General features: G+C 35.8%; 1 protein-coding gene across 1 annotated transcript; it reads right to left on the reverse strand.

Moving 5' to 3' along the window:
* Window positions 1-1,218: 1,218 nt before the first annotated feature.
* On the reverse strand, window positions 1,219-22,586 carry LOC125817147 (uncharacterized). The gene is made up of 24 exons (XM_049496708.1): window positions 22,201-22,586; window positions 21,989-22,098; window positions 20,432-20,504; window positions 20,164-20,225; window positions 18,207-18,348; window positions 16,544-16,762; window positions 16,330-16,396; window positions 14,694-15,093; window positions 10,908-11,055; window positions 10,663-10,823; window positions 10,086-10,185; window positions 8,443-8,517; window positions 8,183-8,317; window positions 7,078-7,167; window positions 6,450-6,626; window positions 6,260-6,364; window positions 6,026-6,184; window positions 5,026-5,070; window positions 4,703-4,924; window positions 2,976-3,082; window positions 2,805-2,861; window positions 2,651-2,711; window positions 2,323-2,566; window positions 1,219-1,533 (listed from the first exon to the last, which is right to left on the reverse strand). Exons 1-23 carry the CDS (start codon window positions 22,339-22,341, stop codon window positions 2,405-2,407), a joined length of 3,018 nt encoding a protein of 1,005 aa, XP_049352665.1. The 5' UTR covers window positions 22,342-22,586; the 3' UTR covers window positions 1,219-1,533; window positions 2,323-2,404.

The following is a 22,586-nucleotide window of genomic DNA, read 5'->3' on the forward strand; positions in this document are numbered from 1 at the left end:
ACCAATAAGATATTTTTTATTGATTTATCAGTTTTGGTCTTTATCGATTTTGATATTCGTTTTAACCAATAAGAAACTGCTTATAAAACAAATATATGAATTCTCCAACACTTTGACGCCGCAAGACAGTAATGTAACTTTACAAATGCTTATAAAATAGAAATAGTATTAACTAAAATGAAAAGAACTATACATGTGTAACACATAGAGAAATTAAGAGGAATAAGGTTCATACTTTAGGTTTTGACGTTTGTATAATGTGAAGTTGTGTACTCAAAGTCAATGTGATGTGTGAATTGAAGGCTAAAAGGCAGAAGCAGTAACCTATATATATATATATATACAAAGTAATAAATCACTCCCTCCGTCCCAATTTATGTGGCACTTTTCAAATTTTGAAATTTAAACAAGCCTATCTTTTATCATAAATTATTCATATATCTTTTAAATTGTCAATTATTGTGACTTAGAGTACTTTTTATGTAGTTTACAAATATATAAATTTAATTTCAAAAAAATTGAAGATTCCTTGAGCAAATTTCCTAACAAACTTAAGCTTTTTAATTCTCGAAAAACGAAAAGTGTCATATAAATTGAGGCAAAGTGAGCACTTAGTTTTAATAGGCTTTCGATTTACCCAATTACTCAATATTAAAAACCAAAATCGAACTAATAACCAGTAATATATATATAGTAACTCATTAACTCCATAGCGATAAACCAATAGTAACAACTTCTAGTTTTTTCCCTTTTACTTTTGTACGTGTATATTATGTTTATGCATTGAGAATATTAAAATAAACCTTTATGTTAATAGTAATCATACTTGATAACGATAATATAGGAGATAAAAGCTAATGTGAGAGTTGTGGCATTTATTTATAAAAATAAATAAAAATTAAATGAGAAGAATAAGTGCCTTAAAAAAGGGATTTAGGTAATTATGGATTATCCATCAGGATTGAGAGGTAACTTTTAAAAGTCTGCTAACTCTAGAAGGTAAATACAGATTATAACTATATGAGAGTAGAAGGGTATATAAGGCCAGAAGGTATAACAATAGGGGTAAATATGACCGGATAATATAACAGAGGATAAATCTAGACGATATTTAAAAGTATAGGATAAAATATGAAACACATCAAAGAAATAAAATTCAAAAAGCCACAAGCGCAAAAACTAGAATAGTTGGCAAATGCCGTTGAGTGAATTGTCATTGTCCCTATTTCCTGCTTTGAGCAAATGGTAACTGCACACTATCCAGTATTACAACCTCAAGCTCTGATCCTTTATGCCTTAAAAACCACGACATGAGAGGATCATGCTATTTACAACACAATCCCGCACCCCGAAAACGGGGAGAAAAATTGGGTGGCTAAGTGGAGAATGCCCTTAATAGCAACACCTCCTCCCTCCCCCTGCACAACTTGGGCAAAACAACCCATCCAGAACAACAACAATCCAACCAAACAATAGGGGCGAAAAAATGGAACTTAATAAATAACGGCGCAGCAGCATGCTTCTAGGTGAGACCTGGACAGTAGAAGAATACATCAGTTTTGACCTTAGTAAAGCATGGCCAGAGATGTGGGAAAAGAATATAGGGGGGGAGGAGAGAGAAGGATCAATAGTAGACAGAAGATAGTCTACTAAGGAAAAAAGAGTCACATAATGAGTTAAAATGATTTAAAAAATATGAACTTCAGAACCACTGGACTACATTATGATTTAATCTCCATGCAATTCCAATTTCTGCCAGCTTTTTTGGTCATTTTCATTTTACAAAGTAAGAGGAAATCATCGCCTTGGGCTTAAAAACCAAACTATATTTGAATGTGAAGGAAATTTTGCAGCATAATGCTTCGCCTGCCCCACATCACATGTTTTTCCATCTTAATCAAGACCACCCTTTTATCAAGGTTCGCACAGGAAGTTTTTACAGAATTTCATACAGCAAGTTTCATTATTTTATTTTATTTTTGGTTTCCCATCTGGTGTCTGGTAGGAGCCCGACTAATCTAGATTCGCGCCGCGTAGAGCCCCATTCAGGCAAAAGCATTCCCTACCAAGGATTTTTCCATATCCAGGGCTCAAGCCCAAAACCTCTGGTTAAGAGAGGAACAACCCCATCCACTGCACCACCAGTTCCATTATAATCATTCACTACTACATGTGTTCTCTGAAATTATAACAGATACATTGCCATGATATATGCACCTCCCTTTAATAAATGTCCACATAATATTAAAACAAAAAAATTATGTATTTGGGGATCAAGGAGAAATAAGAAACTTAAATGCATCCATATAGAGAACGACTCACCTTTCTTACGCATTGGTGAGATCATTGGAACTCAAAGACCAACTTAGAAAATTACATCAAGAATTGGCACCCACTATTTAACTCATGGCATCTTCAATGCTTGTTTTAATTGATTGAGTACTGAAGGATGCAATCTACCAATGGCTGCATTAAAGGATTCCCCATGAAGAGATGAACAAGTTTGAAGATTGTCTCTCACTGAGTTCTCCAATGAAATCTGGTTTATTGGGTCCGAGAGTTTCATCTAAAAAAGAAAAATCTCACTAAGAATCCAATTCAGAAAAGAGTTGCATAGCCCTATTCATATATAAGTACTAGCACCAGTTACCTGTCTCCTCCTCAACTCCTTGCTTGGCACATGAGGTTTGCTAGAGCTTACATTGTCACTACTGTGGTTTCACATTTTATAATGCAAATGGAGTCTCATCAGTTGTCAAAATCTCAAGAGCCATTAAAGTAAAAAGAAAGATTATCAGACATACCTAGACTCTTCTTCACTTAAATCCTCACTTCCACCCATTATAACACTTGTACATACACTACCAAAAGCATAGAGGTAAGATTAGCATAAACAAAACGTACATATCGAATTAGGATAATGATTAAAAGCAAATACATAAATAAATCTCACGATTACAAATTCAATCAAATACCTCATTATCTGATCAAGTTTATCAAGTACTTGAGGCAACCTCAAAGTCAAAATTATAGAGAGGGCCAAACCAATTGTCTTCTTCTGGAAAGAGGTAACATTGTCAACCTGCAAAAATTTCACAAAAAAAAGACCAACAATAACATAAAAAGTCAGGTGAGGAACACCACACAAAGTTGTTATCAGAACTAAGTTCAAAGAAAAATTTAAGGCTATACTTCCCCAAACCTTCTATAAAAGGATTGAGAAGATACAAGACCACTAAGTTCCAGCCATATAGATTTAACAACATGAACCCACAATAAAGAAGGATAAATAATTTACAGATGATGGCCTTGCTCCTTCATGAACTGGAAAGGTGATTCTGGATGCTGAAGAAGCAGAAGGGGAAAACAAAAGGGGAGTTGAGGGATCTACGGCCATGTTAAGGTAAAGGAAGGCACAAATCATTGAAGAAAGTTTGGAGGACAATCTCAATCAGTGATGTTGGGTACTATGGGAAGTAATAAATTCTAGGAGTTTCGAAGGTAAGCAAGCTTTGTCAGTGATGTGTGGGTTAGGCGCATGTCACGGGTTCGAACCCTGTCACAGACAACAGACTGCTATTTAAGTGGAAAATGGTAGAGGGGCGGGCCCATCATCCATTTGTTTCGAACCTTGTGCCTTTAACCTTCGGTGATTTCTTGGTTATCAAAAATAAATATAATGTTCGTGTATGTTGGCTTTATGGTGTAAGCTTCAGGAAGTACATGAAGTGCAATATATGGTAGACTTCATTAGCACTTCTCTGGAGTTGTTATTTTATAGAGGTGATCTCTTCCAGTGTTTTTGTACAGGGGATGGCCAACTTTTGTATAGGCCAAATGCCAATTTGGTGATTGGCTCTGATGCATTAACAAAATCTTTTTGTGTTACTAACAAAAGGAATCAAGCATACTTGCTTCCTAAAACTGATAATATTATAGACTATGTAAAAATCAGGAAATTGTCGCAACTCCTATTACTATAGAAGTGCATTTATAGCCTAAAGTTCCACATGATTGTTATGTCAAATAGTTCCATCATATACTGAATAATTTCTTTTGATATCTGACATCTTATACTGAATGATACTATAGCCAAAAAGTCTTTTATTCCATAGTAACTAGTTTGTGCTCAAATCCAATGTAATCAAAAGCAAAAGGCGCAAAAAAAGCTCTAATGTCTGTTGGGGCTTTCAGCACAAATAAAGGTTGGGCTTTAATGAAAAAAGGCGCAAACGGAGAAAAAAATACAAATATATATGTTTAGTCCAAGACTAATAATTATTTTATTTTTTTATGAACTTTCAAGACTAATAATTATAAGTATGAAAGAAAAATATATGAACAAAGAAATTGAAAAAAAATATATGATAAAGTGAAATATCAATTGTTTAGAGTCGCCTCTTAAGAAGAGGCTCATTGGCAAGGAAAAGTGTGTCTTAAAATCATGATGGTGATACTGAGCGCACATTTTGAGCCTCGCTTCAGGGTCACCTTTGACAACCCAGTGCTCAACTGGGATCAATGGTTAATGCTTCACAAATTTGCACCTTGATACAGCAAGGAGAAATATTTTGATTGAACAGACAAACCAAGAACACACCTTACCATCATAAAGTATCAGCTCAGGTTTTGTAGAGGTTCTAAAGAAAACCATTAATCACAATAATATCTATCAAACTCCAAATTTAATCATTTAACTTACCTTTTCAAGCCACATGTCAACGAGGCAAAGGAGTATGTTTTCTTCACTAGGAAAACCAGATTTCTGAAGGTGTATAGACAGTGATGGATCAGAAGTTAGCTGTGCAAGATAATTAGTGTTCATCACCAAAATCCTTGCCAGCAGTGCTGATGATGATGCTTTTACAGCTGCCTTGGAAGGATCATGATCATCTCCCCCAGTCAGGCACATGATTATTAATTTCTAGCAACATTCATGGAACCACATGAAATCATGCCATAAAGGAAAAGGTAGACATACACGTTGTAGTGCATAGAGAAGACAAAGAAGAAAACTACAGTTACCTGCAATGTGGAACTGATAAGCTGAGGCACTTCCATCGGGAAACACTGCCACATCATAGAAGTATTAGCACATATAATTCACAGGAAGAACCCTTTTGGGCATATATTAAATCCACCAATGTTCTAGTCAGAGTTAGTGAGAAGTTTGTACTTAAACCTAGTCTCAATACATTTTCATCTTATCAAAGCTCAAGTTTATAACATGAGAAGTTTGTATTGGAACTTACTTTTGATACATTTTGATCTTATCAAAGCTCAAATTTAGAACAAAGGAATTGAAGGTTTTAAGAATAATATCAACTACTCTTTTCCTCTAAGTTGCTCAGACTCTTCACTTCTAGTGCTGCACCCGTGTCGACACGACATGGGTGTGGGATCCGTGTCCAATTTGGTCAACCGATTATGGGTACTTTGACCAAGATCGATGGGGTAAGTGTGGACGTTTCAATGATTGTCTGTAATCAATACAAAAGCTAAGGTGAAATTGCAAAAAATGGAATACCTTTTATATAGAAATTTCTATGTCACTCCTTTTCCGTTAATCTCCTTCCAGGATTCTCCTCAAGTTCTCCCATAATATCTCATAATTTAGGTTTTCTAACTCTATTTTTAGATATTTTAATTATATTTAGGTGAATCCCCGCACTTGTATCCCTACATGGATCCATAACCCCGAATCTTAAAAGTTAAATCATGAAGAATCCAACATTTATATCCACACCCGTATCGGACACCCGCACCCGAGACTGAGCAACTTAGCTTTTCCTTAACTTTTCTCTTATCTAAAGCTCAAATTCAGAACATATCGAATTATACATTTTAAGAAGCTTGTCCATTACGTTTTCCTATCCCTTCATTTCTGACTATTTGCAGCCCTGTTTCAAAAGAAGTACACTGAAACTAAAGCAGCTTAGGTAACATATTATTTATCTGGTTAATCTATAATTCCTGGCCTTCCACCAACACATAATTTAATAAAAGTGGCAAGGAAATCAAATACCTGAACTAGAATGTCAATGACTGGAATAACTGAGAGTAGTCCCCTGTCATTGACATTCCCAACCACCAGATCTAGAAGTTTTGCAATGTTAGACGCATGCAAACTGAGAAACTCCCTTCCACCCAAAATAACATAGTCTTCAATGATATTGGTAGCAACCTACATGTCATGAAACATCAGCACAAAAAAAAATCCAGAACTGAAAATATTAGTTCTGTTAAATCTCTCCTCAACCTTCAAGTGATCAAAACTTCTTTCCAAAATTTCCACAAGACATGGGAAATACCCCAACAATTCTGGTACCATAGAAGGCGCATTAATAAGTGTTGCTTCCCATAACTGCAAGATAAACTGGCTGGAATTAGGGCACAGTTCTAATATGAAATGAAACTAATCAATTAAATCGGCCATATATAGAACATGCCTGCATGCAGTCTTCTAGAAGTTCATCAGGGCTGGTTATGTTAATTCCACTTCGCAAAATCGGCAATAACATGCCGTACGATTTAGGCGACTGATAACCGAGAGCAACTACAAAATTCTTCAATGCAGTAAGAAGTTGAATCTGCAAGATGCTTTCACTAGAAGATTCTTCCCATGCCTAATAAAGGAACAACTCTAATCAGCAAAAAAGAAAGAACAGTAAATCACGCAGATACAGTTTAATGGGAAACAAAAACACGTGGAATTCATTAAGAATCCTACTATAACATGCAATTCTATCAACAAATTTTCCTCAGAAACTACACAAAATGAAAGTAAGGAGAATAGAGGCAATTAAGTTTGGGTCTCCAAATGGGAAGTTTGAGAAACAGCATAAAGTGACGGCATAGAATCTACCATCTAATGAAAAAGCTTTACTAAGAATTCCCGAGCTTTCTCCAGTTCTCCAACTTCTAGATGAAATTTCAGGAAGGCGGAATCTTACAGAGATTGTACTCTGGAATGGTAATGGTAATGGTAATAAAATAAAACTTCAACTGCACATAAGTCATCACACCTAAGTTAACATATCAACAAGGAGATGCGGAAAAAGAAAACCATAAGGATACCTTCTGGAAAAATAGCATCAACTTGTTTGCATATGGTGTAACTTCAGTAACACGTGCTATCAGAACAGAGATAGTATTCAGAACTTGAACCTGAAAATTTTATCCAAAAAAGAAAACATTGTGAGCAGAGAACTTAAAAACGACAAAAATATATAGAAGATTGAAAACTAAAGACAGATTGAAAGAACACATCATAAGTTGAAAAAAAGATTTCCATGATATTAAAAAAAGTGATAGGGACAAATCTTGTTTCTAGTGTTACCTTGCTCAGAAAAAATCCTGTTTCTTTTTCTTCTCCTTTTTCCCCATTTTCTAACAACTATAACATGGGCTTTTTTTCTCAGAGAGCAAAGAAAAAGAACAGGGCAACTTTGAAATGGATCCTCTCTCTAACCTTCCCCCTCAAATATTTGTGAGCATCCTCAACAATGTTACAATTCATTCAAGCATCAACCAATAACACCCAAAATATGTTAAAAAATTACCTTATGCATGTGCATGTAACCACTGAATCGGTACTGCTGTCCTTAACTGAGAGCTATTGCAAAGGTCTAGGGAACTAAAGATACCAGAAATCGGATACAGCAATATTACAAAAAAGAAAAGATGAGTGAATAAATGACTCTCCCTCCGTCCCAATTTATGTGATGTAGTTTGACTTGGCACGAAGTTTAAGAAATATGGGAAGACTTTGCGATGTTCCAAAACTACCGTTAAAATAAATGAATTTTTAAATAGAAGAGTACACCTTCGTAAACTTTTTGCCAAATAAGGAAATGTCTCATTCTTTTTGGGACCGAGTAAAAAGGAAAGTGTGTCATATAAATAGGGACAGGGGGGAGTAATTAAATAGTGAAGGGTAGAGGGGCGGGTCCATTCTCCATCGAGTTTCAAACTGTGAACCAGTGGCCCTTGGTTTTCTTGGTTATCAAAACCTTTGTTGCTCGGACTCTTCAAATATGTCAACGGATGCGTGTTGGATCCAACATGGGTGCACCAACATTTTTAAAGAGTCCGAGCAATATAGACAAAAACAAATAAACAAATAAATAAATGAGAATTAAATAGGCCGTTTAAAGTTAGAAAGAACACCAGCTGATTCTACCTTTGAGTCAAATTCCTGTACTTCATCCACCACTTTGAAACACAGATCCCAACAAACCGAAAGAAGATCTAAGAACTCATTTTCATTAAAAGTTGCATCTTCAATATGAAAATACAAGGACCGGCATGCTGTCAGCTAGAAGAGACAAAGTAGCTTCAGTATAACACAAAGTGAATGAATAGAAACTTGAAATTCAGGAAATTCTGATAGATGTACAGCTTAATTCAGAAGGTAGTTGTTTTATATAAAATGTGGCATACCCGTACACACAAGTCATTCTCCTGAAGTAATCTGATTAGAGCACAATAAACTGCTCTTCTGGTGTCATCTTTAATCTGTGAGAAAACACAGTTAGACAAAAGTATATGTGATCACTTCTGGTGTCATCTTTAATCTGATGTGAAAACACAGTTAGACAAAAGTAAACACGATTGCTGGCTCCAAAATCTATGGGTTGAAGGCACATAACTATCATAATAACAACCTACAACTGTCAGTGAAACAATAGCATATGAACAGTAATAAAACAAAGACAACAACAACTCAAGACTCAATCCCAAAACAAGTATACAACCCCCCCCCCCCATATCTTCATTTAAGCTCATTCCATCATCGTCATACTAAATAAAATAAAAGTGAAAAATAAGTGTGTGTGTGTGTGTATATATTTAGAAACAGTCAAAGATTTCCATTTATATATACAGATACAACACTCCCTATATCTCAATTTATGTGGCACCATTTGACTTGGCACAAAGTTTAAGAAACAGAACATTTGAAACAGAAATTTGTGGTCTAAAACAAACCTTAGATATTTGTGTGGCTATAAATCATTTCATTAAGGATAATAGAGGAATTTAAAGTTAAATTCTTTCTAATAATAGAAAAATGATATTCTTTTTGGAATAGACTAAAAAGGAAAGTTTGCCACATAACTTGGGACAGAGGAAGTACTATTTTAGATTACTATGAACCAACAAGGATTCACCATATTAAACATTTTTCTTACAAGAACTGCTGATTGAAGAACGAAGATTGCATGAACATTTAATAGATACTCCTCTCTTTCTAAATTCCCATAGATTACACCTTATATATTGGTAATCCGAAACCAATTTTATAAATAACTTATGCTTGACTTCTATGACAAGAAAACAAAACTTAACTTGAAGTTAAGTGGAAGTTTGTATAAATGAGAGGAACAGCATATATACATGCTACAAACTTGTTCAATTAAAAGTATGTTATATTTCCACTAGGGAAGACACTTGTTAGGGTCTTTTAGAGTTTAGACCACTGACAAAATCTCATTAAAGGAATGCTGAACTTGTTTTACTAAAAAATCATTCCTGAATAATTGGGTTTTTTTTCCTGTATATCTATAATGACAAAGGAGAACTGGAATTAGTTGCTCTCGTCCTTAATGGCTTCTGTTGCAGTTTTAGATTGGTAAAAGGAACGAAAAGCATCTGTTTGGCCTATTCAAGAGCACAGAATATGGGATAACCAAGAGTTATGAGAAGTTCATAAAAGACACTTCAAACCACAAATATTAATCAACTTAATATCACTGCAATGTGGGTGCTCAAGGAGATTCATCTATTCTCACTCTCAATCTAGGAGAAGGGAAGTCATAGCCTTATATAGTAGGGTTAAAGAGAAATTGCAGAAGGGGGAGTTATACAACCCAAAAGAAGCAAAGAGAAAAGTTCCATTCCCTTGTTTGGTTAGGAAGTAAAATGGATGGTGAGTAACCCTCGCATATCAGTCCTTTAACCCATTCCAAATTTGACAGAAATGGGGAAACAGACATTTATTACTTTCCATCTCCCCTTCTTAATTCAAACACTGCATAAAGCAATTTCCAGGAAATTCACTTTTTTGTTAGCTGCACTCTAAATACCTCTGAAACCCATTGTCCAAGGATTAGTGCTACTTTTCTGTGGATTATCCGCATATTGGGATGATCATTTGTCAACTCCAATGATAATGCTCCATTGAACCTGCACAACATGTTAAGAGATTGTGAAGACGCATATTTATATCCCCAATAGAATACAACTTTCAATTTTGCAAACCCCAACAAAATGACTAAGTAATATTTTTAAAAATTATGAGTTCATATAATAGAGTGGTCTCTAAAGGATGAGTTTCACTGTCTTGGGCAATGGGAGAACAAACCATTCAATATATGGCACCTGAATATATTTTAAAACCAAGAGGAAAAAAGTTACTAATAAATCATGATGTTGAGAAAATTGTAGTTGACTTTATCCATTCCCTTCATGTGAATAACACAGCAAGGCGAAGCCACCTATCATTTGCTATTTCTTTTATTCTGTTTTGCTAATGTGGTTCCTCATGTTTTATCACCTTGTTTCAGATGCCGTTGCTAAATAAGAGGATAGAAAATTCCAGAACATGTCTAAGGGGTCAGAGCTATTGGATCCAGCAATATTTCAAGCATGAAAAGCACATACCAATCCTTGAAACTCAGATAGTTCGAGAGCTCATAGTAAATGTATGCGGCAGCACCATAAGCAGCATCCTTAAGAAGCAGTGCTGGAGTTATTTCATTAACTGCAGAAGGGCAACCACTCATAGCCTCTTGCAGAATAGAGACAACAACAGGTCCTAGCAGCTGAAAATCACATAACAAGTTCATGCCCAGACTAATGCAATTTGTTAAGGTCATAGAACAACACATGGAATAGGGTCAACATACTTGACTATGATTTTCAAACAAGACAATATATAGAGCTTCAGCACATGGCCTTAGTTTCTCTGACCATAGCACTGAATCCTGCTCGTGATAGAAAGACTCTGGGTTCTGGTGCCATTCCTCCATATCACTTGCAGTCAGAACAAAGTACCTACATTTGGAGAAATTGGAAGAATAAGGAGACAGGTCTCAATAATATATTATACAAAAAAGGATCAAAATGCCCTTAAACTATGTAAAATTGTACAAAAATGCCCTTTGTTAATAGTTTGATCCAAAAATGCCCCTTCCATTGATATTTTGGTCCAAAAATGTCCCTTTTGTTGCTTTTGGGTCAAAATGTCCCTTTTTCCTAATAATCATATTGTTTCTTTTCTTTTTTATTTTTTTTTATGACAAGGGAAACCCGCAGCCACTACCCTTTGGGTGCGCACAAGGTAAAACACCCGCTCCTATGCAATAGCTCGCAAACCACATAGGAGAGGTAACCCGCACTAGGCAAGCCTGGTGCGACGAGCTCGACCCAGAAGGCAAACCCCTTGCTTTCGCTGGCAAGGGGTTTCTAACTTGAGATCTCCAACAGTATTCTAGTTTTCCTTGGACTTTGATTTTGCTCCTAAAGGCATACCCAAGTACACTGTTGGCAGGCTACCAATCTCTCCTCCCCGAATTGCATTTAGGGATTTCATGGTTGTGACCTCATTGATAGGATATAGAAAGCTCTTTCTCCGGTTGATGTGCAGTCCAGACATCCCTTCAAAGAGAACCAATATCACCCTCAGAATTTTGATTTGTTCATCATCTGCATCACCAAAAATTAGGGTATCATCTGCATACTGCAAATGAGTTACCTCCAAATCATTTGTTCCTTCTCTGACCACATTGAAACCTCTCAACCACCCATTCATATTTATTGTTTTGACTATGTTGTTGAGACCTTCCATTGATAATAAGAATAAGAATGGTGACAAAGGGTCAGTTTGTCTTAAACCCTTTTGTGCCCTGAAGTACCATGTTGGGGAGCCATTGATAATAACTGAAAAACTCGCAGTGGATATGCAAAATTTTACCTAGTTTATCCACTTTTGTCCAAACCCCATCCTATTTAGCCCTCCTGATTGACATGGTCATGGGCTTTCTCTATGTCAAGTTTGCAAAGAATCCCTAGTTTTCCTTGCTTTCGTTTGGACCCCACAGCTTTATTAGCTAACAAAATTGTATCCATGATTTGTCTTCCTTTAATAAAGGTCATTTGTTATGATTCCACCAGTTTTGCCATCACTCTTTTAAGCCTCTCTGAGTACTTTTAAGAAGATTTTGTATATGCTGCCTATCAAACTGATTGGCCTGAAATCCTTTAGCTCTTTGGCACCTTTCTTCTTTGGAAGGAGTGTTACAAATGTAGGCATTGAAGCTCCTTTTAAACATGTGTTGGTCATGAAAATTATGGAAAGCATTCATGATATCTTGTTTCACCACTTCCCAGCATTTGATAAAAATTCCATGGTAAGACATCTCAACATCATCAGGCTCTAGTTTTAGACATCTCAACACCTCTTCTTCCTCAAAACTTCCTTGCATACTCTCATTTTCCTCCATTGATAGAATTGGGCAGTTAGGAAAATGGTAAGCAGGTCTCCAGTGAACTGTTTTTCTATATAGGCTTTGATAAAATTCTACTATCTCCCATTCAATTCTAGTATTCTCCTGAATTATTTCTTCTTGCACACAAATTTGGTCCATATTGTTGTACATTTTGTGAGCAGTGGCAACCTTATGAAAAAACTTAGTATTTTTGTCTCCCTCCTGTCAGCCCAGCACTTGATCTTTGCCTCCAAGCACTTTCTTCTTTCTTAATCTGATCTTCATACTCAAGCAACAGTTCAACCTCGTTTGTTGTCTCTTCATCTGTAAGCATTCTTATCCTTGTCTCTATAGCAGCCTATTTCCTTAGCAAATTCTTCCGCTGTGACCCGAGATTCCCCGACCCACTTCTTATTCCATACTTTTGAACTTGTTCTTTAAGGCTTTCATCTTACAGGCCAAAATGTAATCAGGTCTTCCTTCATAGCTCAAGTTATTCCACCAACCTCCTGACTCTGACTATAAAGCCCTCAGTACCCAACCACCAATTTTCAAACTTATCGTAACTTTTCTTTCTTCCCCAAGATCCCCTTTGTAAAGCAGTAGGAAGAGTGTGATCAGAAGTAATCCTCTGCAAGGGAATCTATTTCAGATTATTGAAAACAATCATCCCAATCTGCAGAGATTAACATCCTATCAATTCATAAAGCAACTTCCTCGATGTCCCCTTTGAACCATGTGTATTTTGCATCTTCTAATTGCAAGTCTATGAGATTCATATCTTCAATAAAGTCAAAGAACTCCTTCACCCCTTTTATTCTTCTGGTGCAGTTTCTTTTTTAAGAAATGTTTCTACATACATTAAAATCCCCACAGACTGCCCATGGCCCAACCATTAGTCCCCTAATCGAATTTGAAAAATATTAAGAAATAAATATTTTCTATTTTATTAAAAAAAGATTCTTATTGTTATCTAAATGAAAATTAATGATGGATTACTATGATCTTATATATATGAAAATCAATGATGAGTTACAATATCTTTATTAGGAAAAGGGACATTTTGACCCAAAAGTAACAATAGGGGCATTTTTGTACAATTTTGCATAGTTAAGAGGTATTTTTTAATCCTTTTCTGTATATTATAATTACAACAGCTTAAAATTTTCTCTCAGAACAGAAGATATCAATTCATATTCGAAATATCCCCTTTCCTCAGCTTGTAGACATTCAGATGAGACCCGGATAATCTCCACCTTCACTCCCGTCAAAATGCTCTTTCATTTTATTGGGCAAGAAAGGTGTGTGTTTGAAGTCAACAGAAACTGAAGGTTTTCATCATGTGCCAGAATAGTTTTGGAAAGATAAATCAAGTGGTCAAGAGGATATTAATAATTCTAATGGCCACAGAATTGCCCCTCATCACAAAACAAGATTCATCATTCTGCACTGTTCAAATTCCCACTACCCCAACACTGAGAAACAAGAAAGGAAAACATTAATCACGGTGTCTAGGCCAGCTTACGCGCACCTCGACTAATTCAGGAAGTACTTCCTACCTCCCCACCAACACAAGTTTCAGGTAACTTTGTTCCATCAAGGCTTGGACAGATGGAATCACCTAGTGTTTTTGCCTATGATGGGATTTGAACATGAGACATCATGATTCTCAACCCACTTCAAAAACCACTAGGCCACACCCTTGGGTGCAAAAGAAAATACTCAATTTCTTTAATCTAAACGGATCTCCCCAAATTATTTAATGTTGGAAATGGATTGGATCTTCCAGCACTAGAATTCACTAAAAGAACAACTACCCTTTATTGCACCTTCTCCACCTCCATCAAACCCTACTCGCACCTTAAAAAAGTATAACTACCCTTTATTGCACCTTCTCCACCTACTTCAAACCCTACTTGCACCTAATATAACCCTGCAAGTCCAAACCTGTAATGAGGAGAACATTGATTCATACTACTTGAAATTAGGGCACCAGAAAGAGCCACTCAAGTTGGACTATCTGGATTGATTGAGGATGTTATGACTATTCTACCACAAATGGAATAGAGACGAGGACCAAAAGATCATTAAAAATTGTTAAGCTTGTTACATTTTTAATCTGGTGCTTGGGAACCTCATTCAGCAAATCAGTTGCTTCACATAAAATAGCAAGAAGAAGACCCAAAAAGAGTTGGGATGTCTTACCTCCTTATCAATACATTACACAGGAGTACAACCCGGTCAGTAGGCAAAAGGGAAGTAAGAAGGCCAGCAACCGTACTAGATATGTTTTGCTTCATCTGCTCAAATGTTACTCTATTTTCATCAACCACGCGTCCTGTCAAGTTTTCCTTATACTCTTTACTTTCCAAGATTGTTTTCACCATTACCATACATTGAATCATGAATTGCTCAAAGGACATAATATGTGGTTCAGGATCCAAAATCTTGCTTAAACAGAATTCCGTGATAAGTGGAAGGACACATTTATCCCCGAATGAATAAGGATGTCGCTGCTGGATGGCGACTAAAATCTTCATTAACTTTGTACAAGCCCTTTTTAATAAATCCCAAAATTTAGGTTGATGGTCCTGGATAGATGAATCTGCAAATTTAAGGAGTGATCAGTATATTAGTTCAGAAGGAATATAAAAAACATTTTCCCTTTTCTTGTTAGGCAGCATCAAAGCAACAGTGAGGAAATAGGAATCAATCCCCAACCCACATTTTCCTTTTACTTCCTCTCTGTTTATTATCAACCAAACAAAAGGGAGAACAAAAAATTGTGCATTTCCTCCTCTCTACCTTTTCATTTCTACTTTCTTTTCATCATCTTCCTTTCCTAGTATCCAAGAAAACATGAATTTGGGTTTCCACTATATACTGTTGAGGGAAGAAAAGTATCTTGCTAAGCAACATTCATAAGTGTAAGTTACCAATAATCTAACAAAAATTGCACTAGTATTTTAAGGAGTCTCAAGCATCTTGAAAACTTGTCGTTAGAGCTTCAATGATTCACTTGTCAGATGTGACACTTTGGCATATCAAGGCACAATCAATACTAGCCCTTTTTATTAAGTTACTCACTTGGAGGATGCATGCTGACATTTATAAAGGTTAGTAGGCAAAAACTTTTTTAGCCATAAAACTGAGTGTGTGTATGTCACATGCCCCGTTAGGAAGGCAATGATGTTGTCATTTGTTGATTGATATTTTCTACTTTTAGATAAAATGAAAGCATGCCCCAAAACTGTCAGGAGAAGGTCGATATCTGAAACAAGTTGTGTTACATTGCTTAGGTGCATTTGTCGTTGGATTGAGATTACTTTTAAAGTCCACGGTTGAAGCCAATGCAGTGGATTGAAATATGCCTTTTTAAGTCCTTGAATAAACTGACTCTGAAATAGCATTTCAAATGCATTTTCTCCAGATGGCACTGGGGAGAAAGAACAAGACCCAAACCAAGTAATTCTTTCACTTGTCATGTAATAGTCTGAAAGTCAGCAAAGGGGCTCCCAAGAAGACACTGGCATCCATTATATTGATTACCATTTTCCTATCAGAAGGTCAGCATGAAAAAATCCTATAAAATAAAATGTAACCCTAACTTTTTGCACTTTTTTTATGCAAGTATACAGGAGGCTCACACATACATGTGAAAATTTTGAACCTCCAGATGCCAAAAACAGGGCATGACGGACAGATTACACTGCCAGACCTGAATACTCTGCTATGATGCATTAACGTTCTACTAGGAAATTGCAAGTATATTGAAACACAAATAATTCATGGAGAAAAAGTAAATATGAAGTTTAGGTAAGGATCTGAAGTTCATTCTCACAGTATGGAAGTAGTGATTGGATGGCATTCAAAAGCACTGGAGCAACCTCTTTGACATGCCGCACCTCCTTAAAATGGGGAGGGGGGGAGAGAGAGAGAAAAAAAGTCAATAAATTACTCTGAAATAAGGGAATTAGCTAGAAATCATCCTTTATCTTTCTTATGTTTTTTCCTCTTTGGGGTGGGGGGGGTGAAGAATGAATTTTCACCCATACCTGTAAGGTTTTGGCATCACTCGGAAAGCCAGAAATTATCAACTGCCTTATTATCTTTGAACATAGAAACCATCTCTCACATGTTAAGTAAAGATCATCATGATGTAATTCAGCAGCACCCCCACCAAAGGTTTGAGCAAGAGCTGAGAAACCATGGAGTATTGTCTGCACATCAGTCTGCCAAAGATGCCAACTGTAATCGAAGAACTGCGTACATATCTGTTAAAAAGATCATGAAATACCAAGTGAGGCGCCTCAGCAAGTCCAATCCATCATATCAAAGTTTATGACCAGAGCAGACTCAAAGAGACAATTATGTGATGACTGAAAATTATTTGGGAAACCGTGGACATGATTTGATACTCAAAACTGCTGTCATCTAATAACCAATATGTAAAATAAGAGATTTCAGATAAGCAGTCTGCAAAATAAAACAGCAAGTGACTGGACATATGAAGCAGGGATATCAGCCATTAAGAGTTACACTCCCATGCAATTGCTTGTGCCTGTGCCAAAGAATAAGAACTGATAAAACGCAAAAGTATGCTTTACACAGACAAAGAGTAGGCATTCTAACACCTAGGTAAAATTATATGATGACCTCATCATAACAAAAGCAACGACACTAGCTGATGATTAGATGCAATGTACAAACATCTACAAGTATATAAGCATGTGCATACTTGTCTTCAAACTAAATTTAGATTATATTATATTATATTATATTTATACACAATGTAGAAAGGTTCTACAAAATAGATACCAGCAAGCATTCCATGTAATATTTGGATTCTTACAGACAACTCAGTTATTGAACCCTAATTTTGACAAAACAAGACTCCAACAACAACAAATACGCCTCAGTCCAACCAAGTTGGGGTCAACAATATGAATCCTCACTTCTTCATTTAAGCACATATCATCATCAAACTAAATAAAACAAAAGTGAAAAATTAAGTTAAAAAATATGCATATAAATTATTATAATAATAATAATAATAGAAGTTCTCTACCAAGTCTAAAACCTTTCAACTAGTAGCGCTAGGGGTGTCAAAAATGAGCTCAAATATAGGCAACCCGCCCAACCCGTTTTAAGACTTTTTATTTGCATTGATATAGTGTATGTTCCTATATTGAAGGTATGGATTACTATCTATTTTATATCTTTTAGGATTTATCTGTCAATTTTTAACTTTTTTTTTTAATTTTCTTGAGTTGAAATTCAAATTGTGGTTATAAAAGTTAAATAACAATATGTTAAAATTATTGAGATTAAGCGGGTCAAATAGGGCGGGTCATGACCCAGCCCAACTTTTAGCCCATTTGAGCCCAAAGTAAACTTGGGCAGGTCATGACCCAACCCAATTTCAATTTCAACCCATTTTAATATCTCTAATTTCAACCCAACCCGCCCATTGACCCCTAAGTAGCGCTATCACCTGTATGGATCTTTTTCTTCCACTGTGTCCTATCTTTAGCTAAGTCTAGGACACGTATCTCTTAGTGTTCTCTTCACAAGTGAGGACTAAACATCTTCATTATTCTATTACTTTATGTTACGTTGAGGAGATATTAATGCACTACCAAACCTTCAAACTTTTCATAAGATCACTTGGTGCTCAAAGATATTAAAAGTATGCAGGAAGAAGACAACCAACAGCACCTCAGCAAAGGTCCTTTGGTCTGATGTAAGCCTCTTTGTAGACAACTCCTTCAAGGTTCTGTAAAGAATCATGAATATTCTATGTGAAGTAAGAATATCTGCCGATTGAAGCTGTTGTGCTAAAAAGGAAAAAAGCTCTGGCCTGTAGGAGAATTCAAAATCAATGATTAGTGTATAGATGAAGTCGGAAAATACCAGAAAGGTATTTAGACAATAAATTTCTTTATAAATATCGGAACACAACCAACTAAACATAGAGAAGCAAACCCATTAAGGACTGGGGGAGATCTTAGGGATTAGGGCAGTCAAGAGTACTCTAGTATAACCACCTAGAGCAACTGGATAATCTTCTTGACCACCAAAACTGAATCAGGATAGCACTTGAGGATAAAGCATAACATACAGCACAAGGTGGAGCACTATAGTTCTAAAATGCATAGATTGCTATTTAATATACTTTCACGGGAGATTTTAAACCACCTGATTTGATTCAAATGCAATTGACTACGTTGTTTCTGCTTGACTTGGCTAGTTAATATTTGATAGCTGATAATAAGCTATAACAAAAAACACTATAATTGTAAATAAAATCAAACAATCGAACATTAAGATTTGGTGGTGATACTACTTAACCCCAAAAAAAAGATATGGTTGTGAAACTGGCAGTAAAAAGAAAAAAGAGAAAAAAGGACCTCTACAGAACCAAACTTGTCAAGAGTAAAAATGAATAGATCCTTTACATTAGTAAGTGTCTATAAGGATCATATAAATAGGTATTAACTTCAGAGCCCAATCTAGGTCCATAATTCCTTCATTTGCTCTTTTTCTTGTTGAAGAGCAATTACCAATTCATTAGCATTTTATCAAGGACTAAGAAGTATTAGAACCCTAAGTAAAGCTCTTCCTAAACAGACAATCTATTTACGTTGGATAACTTTTGAAGAAGGAAAAAAACGAGTGTTTTCATAACCATATAGAGTAATACTGTTAAGGATAATTCTTCACCTTGACACGCTCTTCAATTCTGATCCAGACAAATGCATCAAAACAAGAATTTTGGTATAGGATGGATTAAATTATAAGTTTCTTTTGTTGAACAGAATAGACCGTTGACCTTTGTTTTGAAATGTTGCTTCACATAAATGTAAAAGCTGGTAGAAACTTGGTTCTATCAAGAACCAATTCAAAAACAAAACATCAGTGGTTTAGTTTTTCCTTTTAAATCAACAACATTCAACCTGGTAATCAAGAAAATCGTTGAGAGACTGAAACCATTAACTTCTCTGGGGACTATTGGATGAGACTCCAGCCTCTCTTCAACTCTATCAACTAGAGCTATATTCATATTTGGATTTGCATTTACACCTCAAATTATCCCAATGAAATCGGAAGCATGATATTTCTCGCTGATATACATGGTGCAGAATCACCATCCTGTGAAACTTGAGACAGCTTTGACAGTATAAGCAAGTAAATTTCAATTCTGGTCGACAGCTCAGGGTATGGGCCAAGTGAGACGTCAACCCGGTAAATCACCTAACTTTGTAGAGCTGAAAGTTGCCAAATCGGTTGAAAGAATTAAAGGGATGCGGGAAAATGAGCTTTGTCAGATGAATTATATGTGAAATGACCAGTTAAAAAGCTGATCTCATATTAAGAGTGGGCAAGCAAAAAAATCCTTTCACCAGAATAATTTAAATCTTCAGAATGAGCAAGGAAACTTCAAGGCCGCATCTATCCCAGACAAAAGGGCCTTGTAACTATCGGTTAGGGATTAATTCTTAGACATCTAAAATGTTCACCCCAACATCTAGTGATTTCATATTTCTTTTTATAATCTCTTTTTGTCCTAAAAAGAATCTAAGAAGTCAAGATAATAATCATAAAAGACAAAAGAATAAAATAGTTCTTCTTCAATAATCTATTGTACTTTGAATAGTTATGGAGAACACCATACCATTCTTTAGGGTAATCGATCCGAGCAATCTTTGAGATGATCACAGACAATGTAAGGGCAATCTGCACCAGGCAATCACGCACCCAGTTGAGAAATCAGGAAAGCACTTACAAATATGTCCACCAATGACAATATTATTCAGATCTCTAAGTAGTGAGAGCAGTTGAAGCAACAAATGTCGATAACGGGGATGACAATTTTCAGAGAAAAAAAAAGAGCTCTAGCTATCTGTATGCTCATTACAAAACCAAACATAAATCTGCATCACCTGGTAATTCTCTTCCCTCAAGTGTGACAACAGCTTTTGTCTTAAATGTAATTTCTCCTCATTGCTAATTCCCCTGTCAAGATGTTCCAGAGATAATCAAATAGTCATTTACAGCAGTAATACAAATATATAAACATGCAGGAAGGAGAAATCACAACACATGGAACATAAAAAGGCAAATCAGAGCTAGAGTCGTGGGAAGAACAAGCAATCTGAAAACTCAATCCACATTCATATGTTGCATCAAGCCACCAAAATTGAATAATACTGTAGGCGATTGCTGAAAAATTCCATCATCATCTTGACAGTGACATCCTCTTTTCCCACACATTGACCTCCTTTGCATTTGTAACTATACTTCCATAATTTTATTTTATCATAGAATTTCATTTGTCTGCATTATGAAAGATAAGTTGTGGGACTCTTCACTTCTGATGATGCACCTTTGTCGGATTCTTCAAAAATTCACTACTTTTGGAGAATCCACCACACAATTGTTGACATTTTTGAAGAGTTCGAGCCACATAGATGGAAAGACACATAATTTGATATCCCAAATAACACTGTCTATTTTTTCATCTTTTGACAAGTTTCAAACTAATATTACCTTGTAAGTCGTACATGGGTCATTTCTTTTGATAAATATCTTGGAAATAAATTATACAAGTTAAAGTGCATTCAGAATGATTCCTTCACTGAACAATATAACCTGACCATTTTCTTTGATTGATGACTTTACTTTAGACAATGAAGAAGGAACATATGCTAATAACTTATACTCATCAATCTCAAATTTACAGTCTGTTATTCTCCTTTCAGATGTCCCAAAATTGTGGTCCATTTCCTTGAACAAATAACCATTCAGTCAAAGATAATTTAGGGCGTCATTTAGAATAACAGTAGGAAAACAACAGGGAATTTCTGCAGTAAATAGGACAAAGATTTACAAAGGACATGACCATTTTGGGTTAATAGTGTAATAAATTCCTAGAGTTCATTCAATCTGCATCCTTTAGCTTTCCAGAATTTGAGAACTAGTCATGTCCAGAAAACAATTTCAAAGGATTTTTCTGTAAAATATGGGGAGTACTCTAACTTAACTTATACACATATAGAATATACATACATAAGAAGATTTTCAAGGATGGGAACATTTTGGAATAAAAGGAGTACAACAATTCTTAGGATTCCTACAATTTGTTCCATCTCCATCCTTTAATTTCCAGAATTTGAAAACAAATCATATCCATTAGCAATTTCGAAGGAATCCTATAATGGGGAGTACACTAACTTATCTTGAACATACATACATACATACAGATACACATATAACAAACATGCATACATATATATGTGTGTTTGGGGAATAAATTACTCTTTTTCTGTTCTCCACTAAACTATGGATTTCCAGATACAACTGGGATGACACTATCTTGGTCATAGTTTTACAGAACAATGCAACAATTGAAGATTAGGAGGAGGAAAAAAGAACTTGTATTCAATAAACCCACAAAATGCACAACTGAGTAACAAACTAAATCAACGTGAATAACTCACGTGGAATCACGCCTGTTCCTCCAATACCGATTTATGCTATTTTTGAAGTAGACCGATGCCATTAATCGAACATCCACTTGAGACGCCAAGTCCTTAGCAGTAATCACTTCCTACAATGTTAAAAACATCACCATTCCACAACTTATCATCCAATGTACTTCAAAAACCCTAAAATAAAAAAAATCAAATGTAAAAAAGAGGGAAAGAATTACCATAAGACAAGAACAAAAACCCGGCCGGTTTTCAGATTGAGCTAGGGCTGCTTCAGCTGGTTTACGCACGCTTTGTTCGCCGCTGAGTGAATTTGTCAGCAACGAATACATTGCCGGCAGGTCGGAGGCTGATAAAGCCATGGCTGAACCAATCGGATGAGTTCAAGCACTGAGTTGATACCGAGTCGAATCGTTGAGTCACGCAGCAGCGGAGTAGAGGAGGGAAAAAATGGAAGATTTTGCGGAGGATTTTGGATGGAAATGGCGATTGCTTAGCGATCTGATAGGAATGGAAATGCAGGAGAAGTAGTCTATATATAAAATGGAGAAGAAAATGGAAAGAGGTTTGGAGTTTTGTTAACCTCTTCACTATTTGTCATGGTCAG

Source organism: Solanum verrucosum, unplaced genomic scaffold (assembly GCF_900185275.1).
Source record: "Solanum verrucosum unplaced genomic scaffold, falcon-dt-bn FXZP01000094.1, whole genome shotgun sequence".
In the NCBI taxonomy this organism is placed as follows: domain Eukaryota; kingdom Viridiplantae; phylum Streptophyta; class Magnoliopsida; order Solanales; family Solanaceae; genus Solanum; species Solanum verrucosum.

What these genes read in the sequence shown, in the direction of transcription:
- LOC125817147 (XM_049496708.1), bottom strand. Translation starts at nt 22,341, where the DNA reads ATGGCTTTATCAGCCTCCGACCTGCCGGCAATGTATTCGTTGCTGACA. An exon ending in TGTTTGAAAATCATAGTCAA is followed by an intron (nt 10,824 to 10,907) that starts GTATGTTGACCC and finishes TGTGATTTTCAG; the next exon opens with CTGCTAGGACCTGTTGTTGT. An exon ending in TGATGCTATTTTTCCAGAAG is followed by an intron (nt 6,627 to 7,077) that starts GTATCCTTATGG and finishes TTCCTTTATTAG; the next exon opens with GCATGGGAAGAATCTTCTAG.